The sequence below is a fragment of the Spermophilus citellus genome (genome assembly GCF_964194105.1).
Source record: "Spermophilus citellus genome assembly, chromosome: 4".
Taxonomy (NCBI): Eukaryota; Metazoa; Chordata; class Mammalia; order Rodentia; family Sciuridae; genus Spermophilus; species Spermophilus citellus.
In genome coordinates this window covers 117,950,071-117,969,532 of record NC_138185.1, presented here as the reverse complement: position 1 = coordinate 117,969,532, position 19,462 = coordinate 117,950,071, and the positions used below count along the sequence as shown (strand labels likewise).

The window sequence follows — 19,462 nt, the reverse complement described above, 5'->3', positions numbered from 1 at the left end:
CTCCAACTTTGTTGGGCTCCCTCAAATTAGTGTTTCCATATAAATTCTAGATTCATATCTTGAGAAGTAACCCTGAACATTGCAGTCCCCTCTCTGTGCTTTTGCTTCCTTTCGAGATCTTGGCCCTCTTTATCTCAACTCCCTGGTATTGTTCCAGGGACTTCAAACAGATGTTTCATGTTTTTCAGTGTTCCCAGATAGTTCTTGTAGGAAGTGTTATTTGTGGAGTTATTCTGCTACTACAAAGTCCTAGAAACACAATAGGAACAAAAAAGAAGTTATGATATAATATAGTACCTGCAATGAAGTGATTCTCTCTTAATGGAAGGGTGAGGGAAATTTTCAGAGCAGAATTGACACCTACCAGGGTTTGAAGATTATTTAGGACTTTTTAGTATTCTGGGAGGAAAATGTATGCATAAATTGGTACAAATGTAAGGTATATGGGAGATTTAAGTTTGAAAAACATATTCCCAAAATCTTGGCAGCTTTTGTGTAGATGATGAAATGCATTTTTAGTGGAGAGAAGATTGTTTTATAAGTTGCATCATCTGATACAACATCCAGGATGGCAGGCTGCCTCCTTAGTGTCTGAAAAACAGCCTAGAATTAGCACCATTTGGTTTTGGCAAGCATGGAAGTGGATGCTACATGCACGTCTCAAAGGCAGAGATGAATGTTGGGTGAAGGAACTGAGAAAGCTAAACAAAAAAGGCCAGACGGAAGGTGAGGAATAAGAAGATACGCCTGGAAAGTTAGACCAGGGTTGGCTCCTAAAGGGCATCATAAGCCAATGTGAATAGTTTGGAGTTTCAACAGAGAACATGTGAAAATACTGAAGGATTTTTAGCTGTGGGTGAGGGTCAGATTGCGTTTTGTATAGGTTGCCCTTCCTTCTGTGTGTGGAGTAGATTAGAGAGAAACAGATGGAGGCAGGGGGACGAGCAGGCAGGCTGCTGCATTCATCCAGGTACAGTGTGGTAGTGTTTTGCAGTGGTATTGGCCAAAATTCCATCACTATAAGGAGATACCTAAAGTAATTAACATATATAGAGAAAAGGTGTATTTTGGCTCACAGTTTTAGAGACTCCAGTCCGTGATTGGAGGAGGCTACAGTTAAAGAGAAAGCTGAGCAATAGAAATATTTGAAAGAAATGGGAATAGCCCCAATGGGTAGGGCAAGGAAACTGGGAGAGAGATGTCTCTAGAGCCAGAGATGTAGCTGCTGCCCAAAGGTGATGGGAAAGGAGGACTTAGAAGCATCTGTTAGCTGCTTTAGGAGAAAGGAGGTTACAGCTCTTTTGAAGGCAGTTTCTACAAAGGTGAAGAATGGGTGAGAAGCAAAGAGAGAGACAGCAAATATGAAGGAGGTCTCAATGGGTCTTAATTCCCTTGTCCCCAACTGATGGATGTGAAATATTCAGATGACACATGTTCACTGCCATGTGGCTACATTTGAAAGCAAGCATGTTTTTCTTTGGCCAGTAAAATATTCAAAAGATATTTCTACATGGCTGAATGCAGTTACATAGGACCTGGTGCACATACTTTGGAACAGATTTGAGATTTATATCATACCTGGTTTTTACTTTGTGAGCCTTCTCTGTGGTCTAATGCTGCTTGACACACAAGCCACATGAATTCTGATAAAGAATAACAATCTTTTCGAAGAATACTGCTATATTTGGTAATATTTGTTATGTCTTAAGACTTTGCTATTGAGAATAATTTAAGATCCTGGTGGCAATAATACCATAAAACTTATCTGTGTTTCCAAGGGATTTTGGTTTTTCAAATGGAAATCTGCTTTAGAATTACCCACTTGTAGGTCTTGTGTTGTGATTCACTTGACTGAGAACAGCTTCATGTTGCTTGCTTGGACATGTGACTCTGAAGTGCTTACCATTAAGAATGTGGCTATCAACGTAGTTCTGTACAGCCGTGGGTGTTCACTGGGCTCTCTGGTCCTTGTGGCCTTAATTCATCTTTCTGATGGCGAAGTTGGAAAATTTGATTCCTCAAAAAAGTATGAGATTTCACATTGAGTCCTCAGCAGAAAATAAGTGAGATGGACAGATTTTTGAACTTGAGCTTTTCCAGTTTCTGCCTTTTAAAAATTGAGTCTCAAAGATTTTCCACAAAATGGCTTTTGCATAAACATGTATATGGCAAATGTTTTATTCTTCTAAATTCCTATACAACTCAAATAGAAATGGATTCAAGAATCCAAATACAAAATTGGAAGACAGGTCTTTTTTGTCCAGAAATCACAGCCTAGAATTTTCAAAGGCCAGTACTAAGATCTTAGCCTCTCCTAAAAGCTGTGGGAAACTGAGACCCATGGGAAAAGGCAGCAGTGTAGACCACACAGCAAATCAACACAGAGGCAGAGTACAATGAGGGCTTAACCACATCTGGTGTTCTTTTGAGCAATGACATCTTTCAACCCTGAGCCAAAATCTTAAACATGAAGTGGATGATCTTTCCACTGGCTTGCTTTTCTCCTTTGCTCAGCTGTATTTACCTTCATGTTTTCTCTTCTGGGCTTGATTTTTAAATCCTTCCATCTCACAAGTCATGTGATAAACAGTAGATTGGCAGCTTTATAATCTGCATTGATTAGATTATAGAGTTCTATTCCAGCTGTGTGACATACAAAATATTTATAGATTAACAAGTCTATTGTTGCAAAGCTGTCTAGTTTTATGGGACTGAGGACTTGCACATCATTTATTGTATTGTGGAGCTTCATCCTCAGTAATGTGAAGACCACCTTCGGCATCTTGCTAGCTCAGCTGAAGCAGCCCTGGTAAAGGACATGCTCAAGGGCATCTAGAGACCACCCAGCTGATCCTGCTGAAGGAAGATAGTCATTTCAGAGTTTAAAGAGACATTGGTTTCTGTAGTTTTTATGCATGTCTTTTATGTTCTAACAAGAAGCCTTCACGGTTCTCTCTTCTAAAGAGCACTCTTAAGATTTTCTTACCTGAAGCTGAGGAAGTGCAGTTTCAACTCTGGTGCCACCTGTAAAATGTAAGCTTGTGGACAAGACACTGTCAGTGCTGGGCCTCATTTGTGAAATGGGTCAATGAGATGAGCTCTGGAGTTGGCTGTTCCACAGTTCTCAGATTCTTTTTTTCAAATTCCCCAGCATCCAACCTCCATGCTCTTCCTGGTACCTTGGGATGAGTACCATGTAGTTAGACTCATGTTTATTCTGCATGAAGTGCTGGAATAGTTTTAAAGGACTCGTTTATATTCATAGAAAATCATCACTAATCTCATCATATGTCTCAAAATGGATTGAAAGATAACCAGATGATTTACAAAATGAATAAATATTCAAATAGCCATTAAATTTATAAAAAAGTAAGATTCTCATTACTCATTAAGTTATGAAAGTTTAAACTTCATTGAGATGCAATTACATTTGCACCAAAGTGACTAAAATTCCAAAAATCCTATTGGCTAGGATGTAGAGCAATTCCAACTTTAGTGCATTGCTGGTGGAGGGTATAACGGTAAAATCATTTTGGAAAACTGTTTTGTAGTGTCTTCTAAAGTTAAATCTATACTTGTTCTGTTACATAGAAAATCAATTCCTATGTTTAGGTCCAAGAAAGAGAATTTCATGTGTGTGTCTGAATGTATGTACAAAAACTTTCCTTGAAGATTGATTTATAATGGCCCAAAGTGAGAAACAACCCAAATGTTCATTTGCAGAATAATAAACAGGTATTGATGTGTCCAAATAATGGCATATTACCCAGCAAGAATAAACTGCTAACAACATGTGTGAATCTCACCAAATGAATTCAGACCCAAATGATGCACACTGTGTGGTTTTATTTACATAAGTTTAAGGACAGGTAAAACTAGTCTAAGGTGATAGATTTTAAGTTGGTGATTACTTCTGGTGTGAAGGGCATTGTTGAGAATGGCACTGGCGATGGTGGGTAAGTGGATGTTTCCATATGTACAGATTCACAGAGCTGCTCACATAGATTTGTTTGCTTTATTATGTGTATGTAGGTTATATCCTAATATAGGCAACTGGGAAGAAAAGTGAGTTAAAACAGTCTCCTTCAAACTGTCTGGACACACCCAGGGACCTCCAGCTGTGCTATTGCCCTCATGTCCTTGGTGTGTTGGGTCTAGGGACGCATAAGGCAGTGGGGGCAAGGAAAAGAAGAAGGAAATCGTCTTTGCATTATATTTGTTACTGCATCTCTTACTTATTTGAGAAGCACAGCAATTCAAATTTTACAAATGTCAATCCAGAGTTCCCCTTAGGCCAGGCTGTGGTGCAGAAGGGGCCCTGGTCCAGAGAACTATTCTAAAGTAAAAGCGGGACATTTAGATGGAATCTAATAAAAAGTCTGGTGGGCTTGTATCCCCAGGAGTGGCTGCTAGAGAGACAGCCCAAGCTCTGAAAACGCTGGCCCAGGCTGCTCGGGGAGTGGCTGCATCTACGAGTGACCCCGCTGCTGCCCATGCCATGCTAGATTCTGCCCGAGATGTGATGGAGGGCTCTGCCATGCTCATTCAAGAAGCCAAGCAGGCCCTGATTGCACCTGGAGATGCAGAGAGTCAACAGAGACTAGCCCAGGTAAGGCTCAGAATTGGGAATGATGGTCATCCTTACCACACATGTGTTGGCAGGCTGTTTCCTGGATGATTTTTCCTGGTGCGAATGCTTTGACTCAGCTGATGTTTTGAGAACCTTCCATAGTGCCATAACGATGCTGGCCCATACATGATACTCTTGTTAGTCTGCCTAGTATTCCCCATATTAATGTGAGCTCTTCTCCTTTCTCAGTCAATAGAGGGTATGGATATCTTTGCATCATGTCCTGGGAGGTTTAGGACTTTAGACACATTTGTTTTGGGCCAACATGTGCTTCATTGCCTGGGAAGTGAAGAAAATATACAAAATCCAGCCACTCAAAGTTTCTACCTGTAACTCCCTATCACCCCTGTGGGTGATTCTCTGACCCCATGATAAAACCAGTTAACTAGGGACATCCAGGTAAAATTCTAGACATGGGGCTCGGAAGGAGATATTTTGGATTAAAAGAAATGACAGAGCCTACCTCTGAAGCCCTAACTTTCCTTTTAACTGAGGTACCCAAGAGTGCAAATAAGAAATCACTTCAATACTATGTAAAGGCAGCGTGTCAAGCAGTTCCATTGATTTGGAAGTGCTTAGAGTCTTGCCCTGGGGTATAGTGAGATTTGGGGGTAATAGCACCAGAGGGTCACTGAGCAAAAATCAACCAAAGGCTGGCTGACAGTGACCCAGAAGAACTCAAGGCCTACTTCTACCTCAGTGACCTCAACAGAGTTCTCGAGGGGGATATATTTCCATTTCCCTTGAAACAAGGTACCTAGGTTTGAATCAGAAGCTATGATTCAGCCTGGCTTTGGGAAGCAGGTAAGATGTGCCTGTCACAGGATGTTAACCCTAGTGAGGGGGTGGAATTTGCTTTTGGACAGCAGATGTGGATGAGGTGATTTAACTTAACAGTGTCAGGCAGATGCTGGTGGATAATTTCCACGTCTGTGTCAGCTCTGCATACTCTCACTGCTCAATTTCCCAAGAAATGTGAAAAAAATGTTTGTACTGAAACCATTCTTATGATGTATGTCTCCCTTCATGTATTTAGGTGGCCAAAGCTGTCTCTCACTCCTTGAATAACTGTGTGAATTGCCTACCTGGGCAGAAGGATGTGGATGTGGCCTTGAAGAGCATTGGAGAGTCCAGCAAGAAGTTGCTTGTGGATACGGTGAGAGGTTCTGACTGGGAAGGGAGACTTGGCCCCTCTAGGTGTGAGTGGGTCTTCTTTTGTGGAATCTTTGAGTACCTAATCTTTCCTTAAGACAGTACCATTTCTCCTGCCAGTTGGCTTTTCTGTTCATTTTCTGTCCAGCAAAATTCCCAGATGAAGCTTTTAAAGTTTACCATATTGCTGTTAAGAGACAGAGGAGTGGGTATATGGTCCTCTCCCTTCTTATAAGGGCATGTCAGATAGAGATGAGTAAGCAGTGGAGGTGCACACATGTTCAAGACTCATTGGGAGAGCAGGTGGTCCAAGGACTTTCACTTAGGGACCATCCCCATCCTTGCTTTGTGAGTCTGCTTGCAGAATTTGTGTTTATCTTTATTTATTCCCTATGCCGGTATACAGGCAGGTATGCTGGTGGTAATAGAGTCTAGCCTAGCTCTCTGGAACTTTTCACTAATGGTTATAGTTCTTCAAATGACACTGGTATCCTGTAAAAAAATAAATAAAGATTAATAAAGACCACTAATAAAACAAAATTGGTGGCTATTAATTTGGACAAAGTGATTCGTTCTTTTAGTTCTAAAAAGCTAGACTGAGAATTTCCATCTTGAGAGAGACAAAACAGGGTGGTGGTTCCAAGAACGGATCCTGGAGTCAGGCTGCCTGGGTGTGAATCCCGTCTCTGCCACTTAGATGAGCACGAGCACTTGTAGATGGCTGTTCTTACTGGTTTTCCATCTGCGGTGTATAGCCTTGAGTCTTTTCTGTAAAGGGGGATAGATGAATGAGTGTAGTTGTGTTGAAAGGCAAACCTCACCTGGACCCAGACCATACAAAGCCTTTCAGTCTTGATGACTCAAATGCTTCCCTGGGAAGTCTTTCTTCCCTCCACAATGCCTGCCTTTATCCCTCCTGAGCAAGGTAATACTTATGGGGTGTGCCTTCTGTCCTCATAGCTACCTCCGAGCACAAAGCCTTTCCAGGAAGCCCAGAGTGAACTGAATCAGGCAGCTGCTGATCTGAACCAATCTGCTGGGGAAGTTGTCCACGCTACCCGGGGCCAGAGTGGAGAGCTGGCAGCAGCCTCCGGAAAGTTCAGTGATGATTTTGACGAATTCCTAGATGCTGGCATTGAGATGGCTGGCCAAGCACAGGTGGGTGTGGAAGTACTGTCTGTCCAGAGCTGACCTGAGCCTCTGCTCTGAACTCCCCATGTTGGAGGCTGACTGGGCAAATGGGCATAGGGAACCTATAAACAGGCCATGGTACATTCCTTTTGCTGCTTGGGAAGTTCTGTGACCTCATAGGAATGGCATTCCCAAAGATGTCTCAGCTTATGTATGAGCAGCTCTTGGTGATGAGGGATGACTTTTCCCACGATTCTCCAGCAGAACCCATCCTCTCACTTATGCCATTTGAAGAAAGAGTAGGAGGGGGACAGTGTTTAACTTAGATAATGATAGCTCTTCAAATGTGGAATTTTATAGCAAAATACACACACACACACACACACAATACACTCAGACACACACGCATATTTGAGGTTTAGTGGGCTTATTTGGAGGGACTGTAGTCTAATACTGAGTGTCAAATGATTAAAAAGTACCACCTTCACATGCTCAAAGAAAAATTACCTCCTTCAGATGAACAGATAAACCGCTTGTTTAGAATACAAAAACATGATCAGTCAGGTATCAACTTGCAGGGATATTTTTTCTAAGCTCTTGCAAACTCCGTAAAAGAGCTATCCCATTATTTTTTGCTCTGTTATCCACAAAGTATTGTTTCTTCCATGGCAAGGCAGGTGAGAAATGGGTCTTTTCCCGAATCAGGATCTTCTGGGTTGCAGCCAGCTCTGAACATTAAAACAGTGCTATTCATTTGTGCCAGGCCGAGATGTACAAGCTACTGGACAACTCCAGCATTGTTGAGCAAGATGCTGGAATCGTGGCCTTGTCTGTGCATTGGTGCTGCTCGCTGGCTCTCTCCTCCCCCTGCTATAGTGCCTCCAGTTGTGAGAAAGCACAGCTCCTGGCTGACCCACTTAAGCATGGATTTCTTTCCCTGATGCATGAATCTTGCTCTAAGCATCTGTTTGAAGAAGGATAGACACTAGTCAGTATCTCAATGTGTTAGTCATGTGCAGACTGGGCTTCATGTGATCTCTGCAGATAACTTGCCTCTGCCTCAGGATGCTGCTCCTAGCTCTCTGAATGCTTACTAGGAGAAATGGACACTTCCTCATGACTTTGATTCCTTTTGACCTTCCAGACGAAAGAAGACCAGATCCAAGTGATAGGGAACCTCAAGAATATTTCTATGGCATCCAGCAAGTTACTATTAGCAGCCAAGTCTCTCTCTGTAGATCCAGGAGCACCCAATGCAAAAAATCTGCTGGCTGCAGCTGCAAGGTAAGAATGGGACAAATTGTGCTTTCACATGTTTTTAAATGATGTCACTGCATCTTGAAGATGTGCCCAACATCCTACCACTTTGCTAAGCAAAGAATTGGTGGTATCCTTGTGTCATTGGAGGTAAAGTAAAGAGTAATGGGAGAATCTGGGGTGTTTTTTTGTTTGTTTGTTTTTTGTTTTTGTAAAACTGGCTCCTCTCCATGATTTTTTTCCCACTAAGAAATCCTCTGTCATCTTATACAGCCTTTCCAATAAGGACTGGCTTAGATTTAAGGCCACTATTAACTTGCAAACATGAAAGCTTAAATAGATTTTTCAGATGATGAAAGTAATAGATGCTTATTGAAAAAGAAATCAGAAAATACTAAAAACAAAGAGGAGAGCAATGCTCAAAAAACATTCACCAGACATTTATTCAGCACATACTATGTGCCTGGAATGGATATTAGATTGAATTTGACTTGTGTGGAAAGGCTCCAGTTTAGGATGGATGAGTAGTGGTAGAATAGCTTTTGAACTGAAATAAAACATGACTCTGAATCTGGGAATATTTCAGGGTTCTCCTTTCCTGTTGCTTTCACCCAGGGAAGTAAGTAATACAATTTCTGGTCGCAGGCTACCACTGTGCCACTTCAGTTCAATAACTGGTGATTGAATGCCAGTGTGCAGAGCAACTGCAGCGACAGCCCAGGACGATCTTTTATTAGCAATTCCACATTCTTCTTCCCAAACCTGGAGGGGAGGGTATTTTACCATGGGTGGTACAGATGCTTTCTTAGCATTGTTTGACACCATTTTATATATGGAAAAGCTGAGAGTGGTGAGGCATTAAATGAGAGGCTATGAGGGGGATGTAATCATTGGAAATCTTTTCAAAATGTGCAGATTAGTGATTAGTTTCAGTTCTCCTTGCTTTTTCTTTTCAGCTTTGTTTCATTTGTTTGGTTTTTGTGGGGGTTTTTTTTGTTGTTGTTTATTTGTTGTTGTTGTTTCGTTTTCTTTGTGTGAACCCTTGGAGCTCAGTGACCATTTAAATTGTCTGACTCAAGGTACCCGAATGCTATTCCAAGCTTTGGTTCTCTCCTCCCTCAGTCATGTTGCTCAACCTGTCTAAACTTTCCATCTGTGAAATGGAAGTGTGAACTACATCATCCTTCAGTTCTTTCCAGCTTTCATGGAACTAATAGTTAAGTCCTGTCTCTCCTTCCATCTTTTTGTTTGTTTGTTCCTGTAGGTATGTGTATGTGTGTGTATATGTACGTATATACACGTACATAGATAGACAGACAGATATTGTTACAAACTGTCAGAGCACTTCCCTTGCAAGCTGTTGTGTTTCTTCATTTAGTCACAGAAGATACATTTTAAATGCAAACAATAGAGTTTTAGGGGTTTGGAAAATTGTCTTCACAGCTCCCCACCTCTTTCTCATGCTTTGTGATTGTTCTGATAAACCAGTGCCCTCCCTTGACAGTGGGGAGAGGCAAGGATGGGGGTGATATCTATTTTGCGGAGCAGCTGTTTCTGATATAAAACCCTCTCTTGATCACTTCTTTTCTCCTACAAAGAGCCTTTGGATAAGGCAACTGATATTTCCAGGTATCAGAACTCAGATGTTTTTCATTATCTTCAATTTTTTGCATCATTTCCAAATTATAATTTCCAACTTGGAACATGTTGTTCGCTCTCTTAAATTGTGGAAAGAAGGGAAAAATATAAATTGGCCTCTAAAGTCCAGATAAGAAGGCAAACAAACCCTGAAAGAATGTTGCTGGAATATAGTTCTGGGTGTCTGCAGACTCCCTGGTGGTGGCACTGAGGACAGAGCCTCAGGTTAAAAACTTTCTGTCCTGGGGCTGATGCTGTGGCTCAGCAGCAGAGCGCTCACTTAGCACGTGCGAGGTGCTGGGTTCGATCCTAAGCACCACATAAAGATTAAAAAATAAGAAGAAGAAGAGTAAAAGTATTGTGTCCAACTACAACTAAAAAAATACTTTAAAACTTTCTGTCCCCTGTCCTAACTTTCAGCTATTTTCAGCTGCTGGCAGAGAGTTCCTACCCTGAGGGTTTGATAGCCAGGTAGCTACTTAAGACTGCTCATGTGAAAACAGTTGTCTGGGACGCAAGTGTTGCAACAAGATACTGGCACATTCTCCTTGATTTCTTGGCACATTTTGGCAAGCTTCTGCTCCCTGGGTGGTCTCCTAGTGGGAAGCTCCAGCCTGGTCCAGTGGGTCAAGCAAGCTCTTGTTGGGGTACAGCTTTCGGCTAGGACAAGATTCATTCATTCATGCTTTTATTCTTTCACAGGTTAATGACACAAGTGGTTATCACAGGACTGACTGGGGCCAAGCCCAGTGCTGGGTATGCACTGTGAGCATGACAGGAATGTGGCCATGGTGAAGTTAGAGCAAGATGTAGAATGAGCCCCACATTTCCTCCATGCCTCCCATAAGTGTTCAGGAAGTTGAGCAGCAGGAACCTGATTTTATTGTCTTTAGTCTCAGTTCCACTGCCCTCCTTGTTCTTGAGATGGCCAAGCCCTGCTGGTCTCTTACATGCATGTCCCCAGCTCTGCCTGGTCCTACTGCTGGATCAGCAGTCTGGAACCTCTTGCTTTCTGGGTCTCTGCAGTCTTTCCTCTTCTCAGGAAAAAAAAAAAAAAAAAGACATTGGCTTCTGGAGAAAAGGTAGAGTATGTGTTTTTTCCTGGGCTTTGAATTCTGCTTCTAAGCCTAGGAATATTTAAGGATCCTCCTCCCTTGGCTAATGAATAGAAATTCCTTTTCTGACTTGATCTTCTTCCTTTCTTGCTGGTTGGGCTCTGGCTCTTTTTTGACAAATTGGATGAAGCTGAAGACCTTTTGTCAGTCATTCAGTAGCCTTTTCCCCAACTAGCATGTACCTGGGCAAAGGAGGGCATATCTATTCTGAGCCCCTTCCCAGCAACCAGACGTATACCATAACCATCATAATGGCCAGAGGAACTCTAGAGATGAGATGCCTCAATGCGTGAAGCTGCCTTGAAACCCAGGGGACTTTCGCTGTTATCCTGTCCTTTGAAGGTCTCCCAGGAGCTCCCAGACATCTCCTACTCTCTGGCTACCTTTGTCTGAGGTTTCTACTGGGCAGGCTTCCTCCTGTCTCCAGAGACAATGAAAAAGGAGAATCCAGCAAGCAGCATGAAGGGGAGGAGGGCCTCTGCTATATAAAAAGAAAAAATAGAAATAGGGCTCTTGCTCTCTGTTGATTTCATCTAGAAAGTTCTCTTTCCTTTTTCCAAATCAGAATCACATTCACCCCTACTTTCCCAATTGCTGCAGTGTACGTTGAGCACTTCCTTCCATGCAGAACCCTTGCCCCACAGTTGAGGTTCATTTTCTTCCATGCTCCTTGTGGATTTCCACATTTATCTGTCCTCTCTTTCAGCAGGTCCACCATGGCCTGTCTCGTATTCTTTTTTGTGTCTCTTCTTTTTCATTGTCTTGCCTCTTTAACTAGATTGCAAGCACCTTGTTGTCTTGGGGATCTTTAAACTGTATTATTTGTCTTTACTCTCCATGCCTGGGGCATAACAGGACCCTGGGAATACTTATGGGTGGATATGATGGGCTCCTTTCTCCCTCCTAAGCACCTCCTTCCTGGAGGAAGGGAGCTGTCTTAGGCTGCTGTATTCCCTCTAGGCCTCTTATCAGGTGATTTGTGCTTCATAGATGATCAGAAGCTCAACTTTGTTGATTTTCTTCTCTCATTTCTTTTTCTTTTTTTTTAAATATACTTATCTTTTAGTTGTAGTAGGACACAATAACTTAATTTTTCTTATTTCTTTTTATGTGTTGCTGAGGATCGAACCCAGGGCCTCTCACGTGCTTGGTGAGTGCTCTACCACTGAGTCGCAACTCATCAGGCCCTCACTCATTTCTTTATTTAAAATTTCCAGCCAGAGCTCTCAAACTTCAGTTGAATCAATTCAGTATCTCTGGGCACTAAATGATTTTTAAAAGAGGGCCCTTTTTAACCTCTGAGGTGGCAGATCCTGATTTTTTTAAGATAAAGAATCTTTATTTTGATAAAGATTTAAATATAAGAAAATGATACCTATAGATTGTGAAATTATGATCATCTAACTTTTTTGTATTTTTAAAAATAAACCCAGAGCATTTTAAAAATTTATGAGCATTTCAAAAAGTTGTGGGGAAAAAAAGATCAGATCTATTTAGATTCATGGTAATTTTGGTGATTTTTTTTTATAATGTAAACTGATCAATTTATAATTTCTTGAGATTTATTGAAATTTTAAAAAATAACATTACAAAATTATATTAACTGTTCCTTTGTCTGTACAAATAGCTACCATTGTTTCAAACATAAAAATATTATTTTTCATTGTCAAGCATACATAACCATTTGCCTCTAGACCACTTAGTTTATTATTTAGCAATGTATCCAGACTCTAAAATGAGTTGTGGGGATTAATCTTACCTAAATAATGCTCTTTGGGCATGGATCATTTACCCAGGAGACTCATTTAGACATGTGATGCTGCTCTGACATTTTGTGGATTATTTAACCACAAACTATTAAGTCTGTTGGTTTTACTTTTTTAATGCCAAATTTTTACTTGAAAATTTTTCATATCTACAAAAAAAGTTAAAAGAATAGGAAAATCAGTAGTTTTCCCACAGCTGTGTATCCTCTGGATTCACCAATTGTAAATACTTAGTTTTTAAATGGAAAAATCTTTATACAGAAATTAGGTGTTTAAAAAAAAAAGAACAGATAAACAGGCAACACTTTCAGGAAGAAGGAAATGGAATGGAAAGCTTCTGTGATATGTGGACATATTCTCCAAATGATCTGCCATTATGTTGAGAGCATTCTCCACCTGGTATGTTGACTTTGCCAGCCTGTCTCCTACCCCAAGGTGGGTCTCAGCCACCACACAAGACATGGCACTAGACTCTGAGGGACACTTCAATGCATGCATCATGGACTGTGCCCATCAGGATCATTGGAACAGGGATTGTCCAGCTGTCTGTCATTCTACTTTGCAAGATGGAGAGCATAGTGCCTCCCTGTGATGCTCTAATTAAAGCAATTTCCCCCTGTAAACAAATTACCCATGTCATTCTTAGAGAAGCTATTTGAGGATTCTTTCTTGAGTTCAAGAATGTTTTTCTTCTTTCCATCACCCTAGCTAAATTTAGAATTAAAAGAAGTATCTCATCAAATAATTAAGCTGATTGCCTTTGTACGTTGGTAACATCATTTTCCATCTAATTTGATATTCTGTGGCAAGCTGCAAAGCTGATTTAACTAATAAAATGAGGCATCTTTTATATTAGACAATGTTGGTGATTAACTACAATATGTGGTTTTGTTTGTTTTAAGTTGCCCTTTAGCTGTAGTGCTTAGGAAATATGAATAGAATTCTAGGCTCTGCATAAAGTATGGACCATTATGGCCCTGCAGAAAAAGATAGTTTGGAGTCAGACAGGCAGGCATGAGTTTAAGTCTTGATCCTACACCTTATTTGTAGCACCCCATTAGGCAGTTAGCTCAGTTAGCTCAATTCTCAGATTTTTCATGTATAAAACACAAGGGTATTCTATTTTTTAACCAATACATAACATTTATATATATATATGGGGTATAGAATGATAATTATCATATATATATATACACACACGCACACACACACACACACACATAGTGTGTAATGATCAAATCAGTATGATAAGCATTTTTAATCTCCTCAAGCATTTATCACTTCTTTTCAGTTTTAAGACTTAGAATACAGAGCTACAGTAATCAAGACTGTGGTATTGGTGAAAAAATACATGAGTCAGTGGAACAGTGTAGAGTCCAGAAGTAGAGCCACTCAATGATGGTCAATTGATTGTCATTGGAGTTGCAAAAGCAATTCAATAGAGAAAGGATTGTTTTATCAGTGGTACTAGAACAATTGGCGTTCATATGCCAAAGAACGGCAAAAAATACTCAACCTGCGTCTCACATCTCATAAAGAAATCAACTTAATGAACTGTGACTTTCTGAATTATCCATGCTGTTACCTAGGACAAGTTAAGTAGGGCATGTTGGGGGCGGGGCGGGGGGAACGAGAATGTTTCTTTGTCAATGTAGCAAAACATCCAGTAGCATCTTAAATTCTCGGAATAGAAATACATGTAAAATCATGTAAGAGTCTCTAAGAGTCTCATGTTAATAAAGGAAATCACTATTTTAAAGAATAATTTTTGGAAATCTGCTAGGAATTAGTAATTCATACAGAATTTATTGGAAAGTAGAGATGTTAGAAATCATGGGCACATTTTTTTGCCGCCTATATTTAAAAATGTATAAATATACAAGGGCTACCCAAAGCAGCCTCACTCAGCCTTTCATTACTATAGACAGCTAATGAAAGATCTTGAACAGTGTTAATATGATTTCTTTGCATCTTTGTTGTGAATTTTTTCTTATGAATATCCAAAGGTAGTCCTAATTTCTTTTTAAGAACTATTGGTATCCCTTAAGGTTAAATCAAATGAATAATCAGAAACAAGGTAAGGAGTCTCATTTTATTTTCAGTGAGTGTTATTTTTCTTGGGTCATATGGAGCCTGTGGGAGTGGACTCATGAAGACCCTAGCCTAAATAGAAAGTTAATTTTATCTCTGCTAAGCCTGCCAAACATTGTTGGGGAAATTATTGAAGACATTTTTATATAAAATTCTTTTTCTGTCCCTATTTCAGAGCTGTGACAGAGAGCATCAATCAGCTCATCACCCTGTGCACCCAGCAAGCCCCCGGGCAGAAGGAGTGTGATAACGCCCTGCGGGAGCTTGAGGTAAGTCCCTGAAGGGCCCTAAGGATGGAAGAGTGTATGTGCACAGGGGACTGGTGTCTCTCTTCTTCCCTACATGGCGAGGTGTTTTCCTCCTTTGTCCTTGCCTTCTGTCTTTCCTGCAAGACAATTGAAGCCAAAGTTCCCATCCAGGTCCGAAGGAACTAAAAAGAAATTAAATTTGATAGGATTACCATCAGTGCTCCCCTTTTTCTACTAGGCTAATATTTATTTTATTAAAGGATTCATTTTACACAGAAGAGCCCTGTGGTATTGACCGTAGGCTGTAGATGATCAATCTTTGCCTAAAAAATACTGGAGAGATTATTCTGGGACAATTGGGGAAGAAAGAGAGGCTGGGATTGGTGTCACTTTCAATAAAATGATTTCCCTGTATGATTTATTCTGTAACACGTAAGGGCACACGGATGAGACCAGGAATAACACCACTACACAGTCAGGCTATGGGGCTCCTAGTGGCCCAAAGTATAGTTGTGCTTTTCAATTTGTATTCATGGTGGTGTATTTATAATAAAAAAATCCATGTGTGCTTATAGAATGTATGTGGATAAACACACATCAGTGTTTCCATTTATAGGCAGAGCAAACCTCACCAATGCAGGTCCTCCTGGTTATCTCAAGAGATAGATTGGTTACACCCAGTGCTCCTTTAGTTTTCTGGATGATTCACATGGGTCTGGCATGGTGGAAATAACTGTGGAAGCTTCCAAAGCATTTAATTAAGGCCCTGCCTGTTTATGGCAATAGGCCATTGTGCACAGCTGGAAATGAGAAGGGGATTGTTATCACAAGACTGAAGCACTCTGAAAGCAGTTGGGAATATTCCTTACATGGGTTGAATCTCTGTCTTGTTCTGCTCTGGTCACTTTTGCAAATATGCATGATGTGTGGACTGTTGATCTAAATGAACTCCATTGGCCTAGGTATACTCTGTGTTATTACAGTATCCTGGTTGCCAAAATTATTACTATTTCAAGATTTGCAGTACTAAAACAATTCTGATTAACCAAGGAGCAAGAAGAGATTCTTCAGTGAGAGGAGCTTCTCCTTTCCACTGCCTTTTTCCCCTTGCATCTCTCACTGAACAGCTCAGCCTTTCCCATCACTCCCCACCCATCGGAACTCAGATGCCATTGTCATTTTGTTGGCTGCTTGGTCCTACTATCAGAGGGAAGGAGATTGAATAGGTGCATTCCCAGGCCCTCCTCCCCAAACCCTCCTCCCCTGGAAGAGTACCTCACAAACCATGATCCAAGGCCATTACACCAAGAAGGCTCTTGATGTTTTTCATGATTTGAGAGACAGAGAAGCAGGCCCATACCTATTTCCCTGATGGGGACTGAAATAACTGTGGACATTTTTTTTCTTTTTCTTTTTCTTTTAATATTTTTGGTTGTCAATGGACACAATACCTTTATTTCGTTTATTTAGTTTTATGTGGTGCTAGGGATCGAACTCAGGGCCTCATACATGCTAGGCAAGTGTTCAACCACTGAGGTACACCCCTAATCCCATTTTTTATTCTCTTAAAACTCAAAATAAATGAACCATCCCAACAGGCAGCTTTGGGGAATTAGCTTCTTTTTCATGCCCCTCACTGAAAGGTTCCAGAATCCAAATATGGGGGATTCTTATTAGTGATGAAGAAGTGAATCAGTGAGTCCTTGGAATCTAAACTCCTTAGAGTTTTCCAGCAGAGAAGTTATGTTCATTGACCATGAATATGTTGCCTTGCATTAATGTCTAAATTTATTTATTTATTCTTTAAATCTCTGCTTCCTCAACAAAACTGAAACAAGAGATTCTCAGTTCTGGCAAATCTATCCTGAGACTCCTCCAACCCCAGTCAGTCTTGTGTTGCAGGAAATCTAAAGTCATGATATCAAGATCTCAGTTCCTCTTAAGAATCTAAGTGAATGAGCACTTGTGACTGGAATCCTGTACGGAGAGGGGAAGTTGATAGTTGGCATTTTATGTTGAATCTTTATTTTTCTTTTGGAGGAGGATGGGCACTGGAAATTGAATCCAGTGACCTTTACCACTGAGCTACATCTCTAGCCCTTTTTATTTTTTGACAGGATCTCACAAAGTTGCTGAGGGCTTCACTAAATTGCTAAGGCTGGCTTCAAACTTACAGTGCTTCTTCCCCAGCTTCCTGAGTCACTGAGATTACAGGCATACACCCCATTCAATCTTTCCTGTTGTATGCCTCTCTCTCACTTTTTAAGTTGTGCTCTCCTTTCTAGACTGTCAAGGGGATGTTGGACAATCCCAATGAACCTGTTAGTGACCTCTCTTACTTTGACTGCATTGAGAGTGTGATGGAAAATTCCAAGGTAAGCCTGTCTGTGCCACAGTCCAGAAGTTCACACTGCTCCTCAGTGGGGGTGGATCTGCCCTTGGCCACTATATGGCTGCATGTATGGAGAAGCCTTACTGTGAAGCCTGGTGCCCAGGGGCTTCTCAAACCTTAGCATGCATTAGAATCACTTAAAGGGTTTGCTAAACACCAATTGCTAGCCCCACTCCCAAGTTTCCTATTCAGTAGATCTGAAATGGAGTTGAGATTCTGCATTTCTAAGAAGCTCCCAGGTCCTGTCTGCTGGTCCAGGAACCATACTTTAAGAACCATTGCTTCTATCATATCACAGATGGTATGGGTGACACTGTGAATCAAATCATGTGTGACCTACTCCTGGCACTTCACTACTATAGGAAGTCCTATGGCATTTTGGCCTACATGAGATCCTTTTGAGTATTCTTTTTGCCATCCAACCATGGTGTGCATTCTCAAGGGAATGAAATGTTCTTGTTTTTTGGCAAGGGGTGGGGAAGTGTTAGAAAAATATAATGTCATGGCTTATGGGCTTTTGCCACATTAATCCTACTCAACAAAATTTTATTAAGGTGGTGTTTAGGAAAAGAAGTCTAAAAAGACTCCTTAGCGGAACCATTATGGAAAAAAATAAAAATAAAACTGTGAGAAACACTGATTTGTGATTATTATGTCAGTGTCTTTTGAGAACAAGTCAAAATCAGAAGGTGACCATGAAATGCAAATGAGATGAATGACTGTCAGGCTGTTGCCATCTGGCTTTGTAACATGGTACATGATCTTCCACATTAGCTTGTGGAGATATCTGTATTGGTAATGTCTGGAAGATTTTGTTTGTGTTAGGCTTAGACTAGAATTTCCTCTGTCCTGCATATTTTGTGGAATTATGGGTTGTCTAAGGGGAGGATGCATGTGTTTTACATGCTCAGATCCAAAGAAATGAAGAATGCAGTGTTAGGAGGGAGGAGGGAAACAAAAATACTCTCTAACTTCTTGGATTTGCAAGTCCTCATGTAAGCTAAGCACTTTTATTTCATTTACCTATCCAAGATGGCTGATTGGAAAATGAAAGAGTTCTGCGTTGGGTTTTAGACTTGGTGATAACCATAGTCTCCAAAGAGTGAATGTCCTTCCATACCCTCGTCTGTGATCCTGGGAAGCACCCCTGTCCTCCTGGTACATGACAAGGCCCATAGAAGACAGAGCAGCAGATTTAGTGTAGATGACCTCCCTCTACCCATGTGACCTCATACATGGTATTTGACTGCTCTGGGTTGGATTCTGAGTTCTTTTCAACTGTTATTTTTGAGGACTGAAAAAAGAATACGCCAGGGATTTTTAAAATAAGGCAAAAAAACTTAAAATATTTAGGAAACATCTTTAACAAATATCTACTTAAATTTGACTGTCAATAAGTAAATGGATGATTCCCAGAAGGGTACATCTTCTACTTTCTGAGTAGGACTTCAACTACAGCTCAATGGATGTGATTTTCATATTCTGGGAACTAATAGTTCTTAAATTGGGCTATTTACCCATGGGATGCCATGTATAGATTATACTTTCATGTCTGTGTATATTAACTGTATCTCTTGATGTCTACATAGCTTTTAGATGAAAGATTCATACTTTCATTATTTTTTTCTCTTTATGGAACATAAATAGTATAATCCTCCTGAATTACTTCCTAATGCAAGTAATGGAGAATGGAAAATATTATAAATTAAGTGACCTTGAATGTTTAAGTTGCAAGTGTAGCTTTCTGTATCCCTGCATCTGAAACAGTCTCAGCACAGAGTATCTCTGGTTGTTCTACAGGTTTTGGGAGAGTCAATGGCAGGAATTTCACAGAATGCCAAGACAGGGGACCTCCCTGCCTTTGGGGAGTGTGTGGGGATTGCATCCAAGGCGCTCTGTGGGCTGACAGAGGCTGCAGCTCAGGTAAGGGGCTGGTCCATTCAGGTTTTCCAGGCTAGTGCCCTTTGCCATACAGTGGATACCAGGAGTGACCACTCCCCTGTGGGAGGCATGGGAGAGCTCCAGCTCCTTCTCCAGGCACC

At 40.8% G+C, this 19,462-nt stretch overlaps 1 protein-coding gene across 7 annotated transcripts in view; it reads left to right on the top strand.

Moving 5' to 3' along the window:
• TLN2 (talin 2) overlaps positions 1-19,462 on the top strand; it is a 421,584-nt gene that overhangs the window by 325,821 nt on the left and 76,301 nt on the right. For all 7 annotated transcript variants that reach the window (XM_081293079.1, XM_081293081.1, XM_081293082.1 and 4 more), the window contains 7 exons: positions 4,401-4,609; positions 5,667-5,786; positions 6,743-6,940; positions 8,058-8,197; positions 14,956-15,049; positions 17,314-17,403; positions 19,221-19,343. In XM_081293079.1, the coding sequence (XP_081149205.1) occupies positions 4,401-4,609; positions 5,667-5,786; positions 6,743-6,940; positions 8,058-8,197; positions 14,956-15,049; positions 17,314-17,403; positions 19,221-19,343 (974 nt within the window). The remainder of the gene's footprint in view (positions 1-4,400; positions 4,610-5,666; positions 5,787-6,742; positions 6,941-8,057; positions 8,198-14,955; positions 15,050-17,313; positions 17,404-19,220; positions 19,344-19,462) is intronic.